We start from the raw sequence: 10,990 nt of genomic DNA, 5'->3' as shown, positions 1-10,990 counted from the left end.
ACAAAGGATGTCAGCCCGCGAAAAGAAATATCAGAAAAGGTTGCTAGCCCTGTACAGGACAAAGTACCAAGTCTTGTTCTAGAAAAAGAACCAAGCCCTGAAAAAGATGTTACTGAAAAGGCTGCTAGCCCCATCCAGGACAAAGTACCAAGTCCTGTTCTAGAAAAAGAACCAAGCCCTGAAAAAGATGTTCCTTTGACTAAGGAAGAAGGTATCACAAAGGATGTCAGCCCGCCAAAAGAAATATCAGAAAAGGCTGGTAGCCCTGTACAAGACAAAGTACCAAGTCCTGTTCTAGAAAAAGATGTTCCTTTGACTAAGGAAGAAGGTATCACAAAGGATGTCAGCCCGCCAAAAGAAATATCAGAAAAGGTTGCTAGCCCTGTACAGGACAAAGTACCAAGTCCTGTTCTAGAAAAAGAACCAAGCCCTGAAAAAGATGTTCCTTTGACTAAGGAAGAAGGTATCACTAAGCATGACAGCCCGCCAAAAGAAATTACAGAAAAGGCTGCTAGCCCCATCCAGGACAAAGTACCTAGTCCTGCTTTAGAAAAGGAGACTAGGCCCGTAAAAGATGTTCCTTTGACTAAGGCAGAAGTTACCACAAAGGATGTCAGCCTGTCAAAAGAAATAACAGAAAAGGCTGTTAGCTCTGTCCAAGACAAAGAACCCAGTCCTGAAAAAGATGTTCCTTTGACTAAGGCAGAAAGTATCACGAAGGATATAAGCCCGCTTCAAGAAATAACAGAAAAGTCTGCTGGCCTTGTCCATGACAAAGTATCTAGTCCTGTTCTAGGTAAAAAACCAAGCCCTGTTAAAGATGATTCTGTGACTAAGGCAGTAGTTACCACAAAGGATGTCAGCCCGCTGAAAGAAATTACAGAAAAGGCTGGTAGCCCTGTCCAGGACAAAGTACATAGTCCTGCTCTAGAAAAAGAACCAAGCCCTGTAAAAGATGTTTCTTTGATTAAGGAAGAAGTTATCACAAAGGATGTAAGCCCGCCAAAAGATATTCCAGTAAAGGCTGCTAGCCCTGTCCAGGACAAAGTACAAAGTCCTGTTCTAGAAAAAGAACGAAATCCTGATAAAGATGTTCCCTTGACTAAGGAAGAAGTTATCACAAAAGATGTAAGCCCGCCAAAAGAAATTCCAGAAAAGCCTGCTAGCCCTATCAAGGATAAAGTACCAAGACATGTTCTAGAAAAAGAACCAAGCCCTGAAAAAGATATTCCTTTAACTAAGGAAGAAGGTATCACAAAGGATGTCAGCCCGCCAAAAGAAATAACTGAAAAGGCTGGTAGCCCTGTCCAGGACAAAGTACCAAGTCTTGCTCTAGAAAGAGAACCAAGCCCTGTACAAGAGGTTTCCTTGACTAAGAAAGAAGTTATCGCAAAGGATGTAAGCCCGCTAAAAGAAATTACAGAAAAGGCTGCTAGCCCTATCAAGGACAAAGTGCCAAGTCCTGCTCTAGAAAAAGAACCAAGCCCTGTACAAGAGGTTGCCTTGACTAAGGAGGAAGTTACCGCTAAGGATGCAAGCCCGCTCAAAGAAATTCCAGAAAAGGCTGCTGGCCCTGTCCTGGACAAAGTGCCTAGTCCTGCTCTTAAAAAAGATGTTCCTTTGACTAAGGCCGAAGTTATCATAAGGGATGTAAGCCCGCCAAAAGATATTACAGACATTGCTGTTAGCCTTATCCAGGACAAACAACCAAGGCCTGTTCTAGAAAAAGAACCAATTCCTGTTAAAGATGTTCCATTTAAAACAGATGGAGTTATCAAAAAAGATGGAAGCCAATCTATTGAAGCTGTGGAGAAATCAGTTAGACCTTTACAAGAGAAATTAATGGGTTCGTCTTTACAAATGGAATCAAATAAAGATATAAATATCGAAAAGGATGTTAACAAAACTATGGCGGGAGTTGATGAAAACAAAAGAAACGATTTCAGTAAGAATTTCTTGGAAACTACTTCTAGTTTTAAAGAAACCTATTCAATTAAAGAGGATTTAGAGAAATATACATATGATTCTAATGAAAAATTTACGACGTCTTCTTTCAATGTTATAGACAGAATTTTAAGTAGAAAAGATATTCATCACATTGGACAAAGTAATGGCGACTTATTGGATAAGAATAAAAGAACCATTCATGCATCATCTAGTCTTTTTACTGAACGATCAAAATCATTCAGCAGTTCTGAAGATATATCTAAAGATGTAAGCTTGGAAGAAAAATATAGTTTTGAAAGTACAGAGAAAGAAAAGACAATTGCTACTATGGATAGGCAGACAACTGAAGATAAATTTTATTCTAAAAGTATAAAGGAACAAGATTTTTCGAAAGATGTAGTAACTAAATTACCAGATTCAGATAAATCAGCGCTACTTATTGAATCCATTCAAAAAGCGTTTGGCGACGAAAGTATACAGCAAGGTATTAAAACAGAAAGCACTGAATCACTTGTTGTCCATTCGTTCGACAGAGTTTCAACACCACCTACAGTGCCTGTTAGTCCGTTGCCTAAAACTCAAGGAGCTTTTCACGACGTCAAAGTAAGTGAAGGTGTCCAAAGTGAAATTTCTTATGATAAATCAGATGGAAGTGACGAAACTATCACAAAAACAGTTCATGTTGGTGAAGATGTACTTACCCAAAGAATATCTACTTCGACTGAAAAGGTTCCGAAAAGTACTAAGAGTTCTGATATTACTGACAGCTTAGATTTACAGGCTTTAACTGAAACTATAGGAAAAATCAAAACGGAAACCGACACTGTAACTAAGGTGATAAAAGAAGGTGAAAATGTGGTTACCCAAACTATCACTACTGTCACAACAAAGGAAGTTATTTCGAAAGAAGATGGAACTCCACAAAATGTTAAAACGACAATAGAAACTACAACATTATGTAAAAGTTCTGATGGATCAACAACAACAACCAAAGATACCCAAACAGTTTTATCCGAATGTTCTTCAACTCTAAAATCTTCTTCACATATAGATGTTGATGCCATAAATGAAATTAAAATGGAAGCTAACGGCCATATAAAAAAAAGTCATGTTTTCGATGATGATAATTCAGTACATTCACCTGTTGAATTAAATACACCTGTTAAAATTACAAATGATGATAGTGACGAAATAACAATTGATACTGATGTTAGTAAACGAGTTATACAAGAAAACGGGATTGATATAATTGAAACTGTTACGACGGTAACAAAAAAAGAAACAGTCGAAGCTGAAGATAATAAAAAAGTTTCAAAAACAACAGTTGAAACTTATGTTACAAAAGAAAAACCGGATGGGTCTAAAGATGAGCAGAAAAAGGTAGAAGTTAAAACTGAAGAGATTTTGACAGATAGAACAAGTGACATTGATAATATTTTGACTAATTTAAAAGTTTTTGAAATACCTGAAGAAAGCATTACAACGTCGGCTGAAGAAATTCAGGATGAAAATATTTTAATTAAACGCATTACATCTATAAAAACTATCAAAACAAAATATGCAGATCAATATAACAATCTTAAAAAGTTAAAAACCGTTACAATAGTGACCACCACTGATCAATATCCTGATGGTTCCTCAAACATGAAAGTTAATACAAGTATATCTTTAACAGATTTATGTGTACCTAAAGTTGACAATAGTATTGAACTTAAAGATTTTACATGCTTAGAAGACAGACATGTAAATGTGGAAAAACAGGAAAAAACTTGTGTGGTTAACGGAGAAAAAATTAAACAACTTGTAACTACCACAACAACCAATGAGATATTATCAAAAGATGATAAAAGCCAGAAGAAATTAAAGAGAACTATTGAAACTGTGACAGAATCTACTTTACCCAATGGCTTCATAGAAGTTACTAAAGACATTAGCGTTTCAATATCGGATTGTCTAACAGAAGCTGATAAACAACACTTCGAGGGTTTTACGTTGCTATGCCAACCTAAAGAAGAAACTACTACATCTAGTGAAAATATAGAAATAAATGGAGTTGTAATAAAACGTCAAATAACTACAACTAAAACTTATCAGGAATTTGTGGATGAAGTTCAAAATCTCAAAAAAACAAAAACTATCATAAAAGAGGTTACTGAAGACGAGTATCCAGATGGCTCAATTACATCAAAAACTAGTGAGAAAGTGTCAGTTTTTGATGAACCGTATGAAGTCAAAATTGTCGATGATTCAATTACAAAGTTGCAATCAAAAGAAGATTTATTAAAAACATCTGATCTAAACTCATCGCAAAACTTCAATATACTTTTAACCGAACAACCAGAAGATGGCTTAGAACGACTGGAAAACATGGGTATAGATATTCATACCGACACAAAAGAAGCGTTTGTTTTGCGTGATGGAAAATCACTACGTCAAGTCATTAAAACTACTACAACAAAAGAACTCTTGCCATCTGAAGATGATGCAAGAAAAAAAATAAAAACGACAGTGGAAACAATAACTGAAAATGAGTTACCCAATGGAAGTACTGAAGTTGTAAAAGATGTTAAAGTTTCAATTGCTGAATATGGAAATAGTAGTTCCGAAGAAAATTTACATGGTTATTCTATAATTGGAGAACCAGATATAAAGACAGAATCAATGTCAGAGCGCGTAGTTGACAATGGAATCGAAATTACAAGAAGAACTACTATAACTACAACCAAACAAACGTTCCAAAATACCAGAAATTTGAATAGAAGACTGAAAACTGTAGTTGCAACTATTACAGAAGATGCCTATCCTGATGGCACTGTTTTGACAAAAAAAAGTGAAAAAATATCTGTAGCCGATATTTTATCTGAAAACCTGACACATGAAGCAGAATGTGTAGATCATAAAGGTGATATAGAAACTGTCGTAGAGGCTACGACTGACGAATCAGATGTAAAGAAAGAAATAGTTTTTAAAGACTCTGCAAAAATTAACCGTACCATAACTACTAAAACTAAGCGAGAAACGTTGGGTTCCCAAGATAAGAATATACGACGATTAAGAACAACTGTTGAAACAATTACAGAAGATGAGTACCCAGATGGATCCGTTGAAACAACAAAAGATGTGAAAATAACAATTTCAGAATTTCAGAATTTCAGAAGGCTTCTGATAATGACTTACAGGCAGCATTAGATGGTTTTATAGTCACGGGAAAAGTAAAGAATTATGACGACAAAAAAACAAATATAATCACAGACAATTTATCAAAAATTACTCAGCACATTACAACTCACATTACTAAGGAAGAACTTAAAAACAAAACTTCAAATCAGGTGGCTGTTAGAACAATCACGCAAACTGTAACAGAGAATATAAAGGAAGATGGTTCAATCGAGACTACCAAAGATGTTCGTACGCAAATCGCTTATTTACCAGAAGGGATGCTTTTTGAAGATCTTACGCCAGAAGAAGGTGAGGTGACCATCCAAGACAAAGAAAGCCCAAAAGCTGTAAAACCAATTATCAATGAACTACATATTGTGCCAGCTGAACAAAAACACCAAGAAATTGAACCTAAAAAGAAACGATCACCTGTGGGAGAAATAACGACGGAAACCGAAACATTCAATAAAATAATAAAAGATGGTGATAAAGAAATTCATCAAACAGTAACAGTCGTGACTAGAAAAGAAGTTATTAGTCCTGAGAAAGTAAAAGTAACTGTAGAAACAACAACTGTGAGTAAGGGTAGCGACGGTGTAACGAAAACGACAAAATCAACAAAAACTACGATTTCAGAATTTAAAGAAGAATATGAAGAGATGATTGATACCGGAGATTATGATAAATCTCCTTCCAAATATTCATCTAAGGCAGGTGATATGCGTAGTTCATCTGTCACTAGTGACTATTTAGATCAGCTCGGTATGGCAACTCCACCTTCCGACATTAGTTCTCGAGAATCAAGAGCAGCTACACATGCATGGGGAACAGAAAGTAGTGGCATGTATTACAGTGATGAGGATGGTCAGGCTAGTCCAAGTAGCACCAAATCTCAAATAGCTCATTCCCCGAAATCAAACCTTAGTTTTGAATTACCACTTCAACAACATCAAGACGATCCCATGTCTATGTCAGTATATGGTCAACTTCCAGGTGATTTTGCAGAATATTCTGAAGACACGGGGCCCTCCGTAAAAAAAATTACAAGTGACTTCTTGACACATGAGAAAATTAAAACAGATAGTGTTCATTCAACTGAAGATATATCCGTTTCCAGTTTCTTGAAAGAAGCTGATGAACAATTTGAAAAAGCTATTGAAGAGCACAAAAAAATCAGTGGTTCAACAGTTATTTCTAGTATAACAGCTAAATATGAATTAGATCAAGATAGTCAGACCAGTGTTAGTAAAGAAAATTCAAAATCGCAGGACTCAACTGTAACGCTTAGGGAATTTAGATCAGACTCGAAGAAGTCAAGTTCAGATCGTGATGAAAATGCAAAAATGTCTAGTACTAAATCACACGAATTATCCAAAGATCCGATTGAATCTTGGGGTAAACCACTCGGATTACCGAGTCCAATTTTACCTTCGGATGGCAAAAGTACTCCAAAAAAACAAGCTGCAAGCTTATCTGTAGTAAACAAAAATAAAATGTCGCAAGATAAAAACAAAGAAGCCAGAGTGACAGAATCTCCAAGTAAAAAGAAAACACCGACGCCTATTTACATGGACTTAACCTATGTTCCACATCACGGAAATTCCTACTACTCTGCCATGGAATTTTTCAAGCGTGTTCGGGCTCGTTATTACGTGTTTTCGGGCACAGAGCCTTCTAAGGAAATATACAATGCACTCTTAGATGCCAAGAAAACCTGGGAAGATAAGAATTTAGGTAGGTTCTCTTGTAAAATACTGTTTAAAGAATAAAATTTTCAGAAATATTATTTACCTTATACAAACAAAAGTCCAAAGTAAATGCAAACTGAATTTCTAATACGACACATCGAATTCTTCATGATGGTGATCACCAATCCTAGAAGGTGATTCGTGTAGTAGATATAATATATTTTCCAGCGACCACGCACACAAAAATTATTACTGCCTAATTTGTATTGTTCAATTATTGGAAATACTATTTTTTTACAGAAGTGACCATCATACCTACCTACGACACCGATGTTCTCGGCTATTGGGTAGCGGAGAACGAAGAGGCTCTCGAGAAGTATAAAATAGACCTTTCGCCTTCTGCTTCCCGATGCACCATCAACCTACAAGACCATGAGACCTCGTGCGCGGCCTACAGGCTAGAGTTCTAGGTGTCGGGTCTATTTGTTGACTTCTCGTCGAAGAAGTAAGCTTCCCTATTTTCTGCAAGTGAAACGATTCCACACGTTATTAAATTCGTGTGGTCTCGATACACTAACATTTAGTAGGGCGAGGACACTAACCCGATGAGAATGTTTACAAATAGATTCTTATATGTGATATACTTTAGACAGACTGTTGTGAAATTTTATTAATTGTAGATAATATATTGTATACTCAGAACATCAACTGTACTCCAGCTTAATATTTCGGACATGAGTCGAATCCTAATGAGACGTCCTCGATTGCATCCATCAATTTTCGACCTAATAACAAAAACGTCCATTTTTTTCTAAACTGTTTTCTAGTAGCAACATAAATACATGCCATTTAAAATCTTATATTTCTGATAAATTTTAGTATTTGGTCTTATACAATCAGTAGTGCTTTTATATACGATTTTTAGCATAACCAGTCCATTTTGTTTAGCCAAAACAACGCTTGTGCGAAAAATCTAAATTTTTGAAAAATTATTTTGCTATCGCATTGTGAGATTTAAAAAGAGAATACGATTTTGAAACGACTCGGCCGCAGCCGCCGGCTTTTAACGGACGTGATTACGAACAAATTCGATTAAAATATAGCGATGATCAATACTCATTTGTAAGGTTTTCCTGAGCTACATAATTTTTTACGACCAGAGACTAAGTGAAATATATAGAGGTCTTCAAAAGACACTGTGCATTATGCACACACTGTTTGATAGAAGTAATATAATTGTTTCTTCAGATTAGGAAGGCAAATTCTGTTTCATGTTATCAAAATAAGAAAACCCCAAATAATTAAATAAATATCCTCATTATTTCTTTAATTATTTCGTCAGGTTAAATTCGTATGAAGCACAAAAATAGTACTAATTGAATTTAGCTCGAAATATTATTAGATACGCCCAAAGCCTGCATGGGACTTCTAAAGACTATCGAGTAATTAAAATCTAATTCATAATAGATAAGTGCCACTACTGAGAACACTTTTCACCGATAAAGGAAGTTGTTATATTAAAAAGCATGAATAATTCATCTGTCATGTTAAAGTGCGTCAACATCGGATGATTTTTTTTAAAACAGTTTTTGCCTTTCTAAACATTTAACGAGCCTAAGACGATAGAGCTTAATTCATAATATAAAAAGGTTTATTAGGAATACTAAATACAGCTGAGTTGTGTTGATATTTAATTTATATCTACCACATCTATTATCTGTTAGATATACAGTTATGGTATCAAATTTATTTCGTGTTATGGTGACTCTTCAAATAGAATCTCTAATCTTTTTTACAGTTAAAATTAAATCAATAAAGAAATTTCTAGTCGAGTCCCAAATATAAAGAAATATAGATTACATAGTATTATAATACGTTCCTATTTGCATTGATTTTTGACATAATTAATTTTGTTATTCAATATGTATTATTGGTGTTATAATGTATTCAACGTAATTCCTCTATATTGAGTGTATAGTACGAATGGTGAGCGAATGGTCATTATACCGTCTAGTCTAGGACGTAAGCTTGGACTGTTCTCATAATAATATAAAAATCTCCATAATTTAATTTTTGCCAATGAAAATAAACCTTTAAGTCAATTACTTTAAGTCATCCATAGCGTTAAGCTAATCTTATGAAACTACTATTGCTTTCTTTGCCAAACCTACCTATAGAGAACTTTCTGTAAATTACACGCACCAGCACAATGTATTTATCTTAAAACGAACGTTTGTAAGGACAAAACTACTATTAATTCTATAAATACTATATATTTTTATGTACGACAGTTTATTTATAATTATTTTTCTTATATGGCTATAATATATTGCGTGTTGACTTGTGTGAGTGATAGTATTTTGCTTATAACATTGGACCGGTACAGGGGTGACTAACTCGCGTGAGATGGAATATCCGGTCATCGGCTGCTAGCGATACATCATCCAACAACAGTTTTACAAGATCACAATTCCCCTAGCATTTTATTTACTAAATAATAATGTTCCAAATCGATCTCACTGGCTGAAGGCTTTTTATTGCTTTCATATGTAGAGATGATGTATCGGAAGTAGTTGAAGGCAAGCTTTAAAAGTGCTAGATTTAGCCATTTCCTCTCGGTTGTCTCGTAATTTCGTTGGCTTTTTAGCCGAACCCGAGATTTACTATTGTATTTATAGCTAGAAGTCTAATTAATGCATATTATTAGGAATATTAAAATGTTGTTAATTAAGAATTGTATCAGCTTAGAAAACATCAATAGCTCTGAATAAAGTCATTATTAAAATTATTAAATGTTGCATTTTTCAAACGCGTGTGTTAGTTTTGTCTGCTGTTACAAAATTTATTATATCTATATGAAAGTTAATCATAATGTTGAATTGATGTTCAGATATCCGAAAGGGTTTTTAATTAAAAAAGGATTTTGTTCCTATTGCTTCGTGTTTTATGTATAAAAGATTTGTATCGAAGACCATTGTGTAGATAGGTTAAAAACGGGATGTAGATATTGTTCGATAGAGTGGGAGATGTGGTGCTAACAACCGATTGTGCTAGATTATTGGCCGTTAACATGACGATTGAGGTGCGTACAGAACACAATGTGAAATTCAGGATAAAACAGCATTGAGCTCTATACGCATCAATGTTCGTTATTTGGCTGACACGCTTAATGGTAAGAATGGCTGCTTAAGTGATATTTTATATGAAATTGTTCTTATTTTTGCTTGGTTTAATAATTTAAATAATGATCTTAGTCCCTATGTGGATGTTAGTTATCTGTAACTATTATTGTATTATGTAAATTAAAATAATAAAAAAAGATTCATTGTATCAGTCACGTCGCTATTCCCCATTCTGCGTGTTTGGTGATGTATAAGAGAATAAAGTAAATAAAATATAAAAAAATAGTTGTTTTTTATTTATTCCCATTAGATATAAGATTCTACTCAAAGTCAACTACGAAAACAATGGCCGGTAAATATCTAGATAGAAAATTTTACTTAACTTTTACACAAAAAATATTAGAAAAACTGGATTTTAGTGTCGCCAATAAATACGAAAATAGCCTTTAAAATCTTTATTCCTGCCTTTTGCTAAAACTAAAAGATTGACTATAGCTAGCTACCCGAACCCGACACCCTGATGTATCAGGGTGGAATTTTTAAATTTTTTTTTGTAAAATGTAAAACTTCAAAAATCGGTGGTTCCCTTCGGCCTCTTGGTCGGCTTTTTGTATGTATGCTTTTGTATTACTTTACTTCCTAATGGCAAGTAAGTGATCACTGATGAACCGCAGGTCACTGATACACCTCGCGATTGTTAGTCGTGTCGGATGAGGAATTTTTCCTTTGCCATTTTAAGCAAGTTAATTAAATTCTATATCTAGAAAATATACTGATGATAATTGGTGATACCAGTGGTTTTGTTTTAACACTGTCATTTATATGTAATATTTACACCACATATTAAATAAGGAGCAGTGTTGGCCTAGTGGCTTTAGCGTGCGACTCTCATACCTGAGGTCGTAGGTTCGATCCCCGGCTGTGCACCAATGAAATTTCTTTCTGTGCGTATTGAACTTTTGCTCGAACGGTGAAGGAAAACATCGTGAGGAAACCGATATGTCTTAGACCCAAAAATTCGACGACGTGTGTCAGGCACTGGAGGCTGATCACCTACTTGCCAATTAGATTGAT

At 34.8% G+C, this 10,990-nt stretch overlaps 1 protein-coding gene across 1 annotated transcript in view; it reads left to right on the top strand.

The window, feature by feature from the left end:
* The window catches only part of LOC111001010 (microtubule-associated protein futsch), a 97,076-nt gene extending 86,878 nt beyond the window's left edge, over positions 1-10,198 (top strand). The window contains 3 exon segments of the mRNA XM_045628316.1: positions 121-5,085; positions 5,088-6,840; positions 7,095-10,198. Coding sequence (XP_045484272.1) covers positions 121-5,085; positions 5,088-6,840; positions 7,095-7,264 — 6,888 coding nt within the window. The 3' untranslated portion in view covers positions 7,265-10,198.
* Positions 10,199-10,990: the final 792 nt, after the last annotated feature.

Source organism: Pieris rapae, chromosome 5, assembly GCF_905147795.1.
Source record: "Pieris rapae chromosome 5, ilPieRapa1.1, whole genome shotgun sequence".
In the NCBI taxonomy this organism is placed as follows: domain Eukaryota; kingdom Metazoa; phylum Arthropoda; class Insecta; order Lepidoptera; family Pieridae; genus Pieris; species Pieris rapae.
The sequence above is the reverse complement of the archived record's forward strand: the minus strand, read 5'-3'. Positions and strand labels throughout refer to the sequence as shown.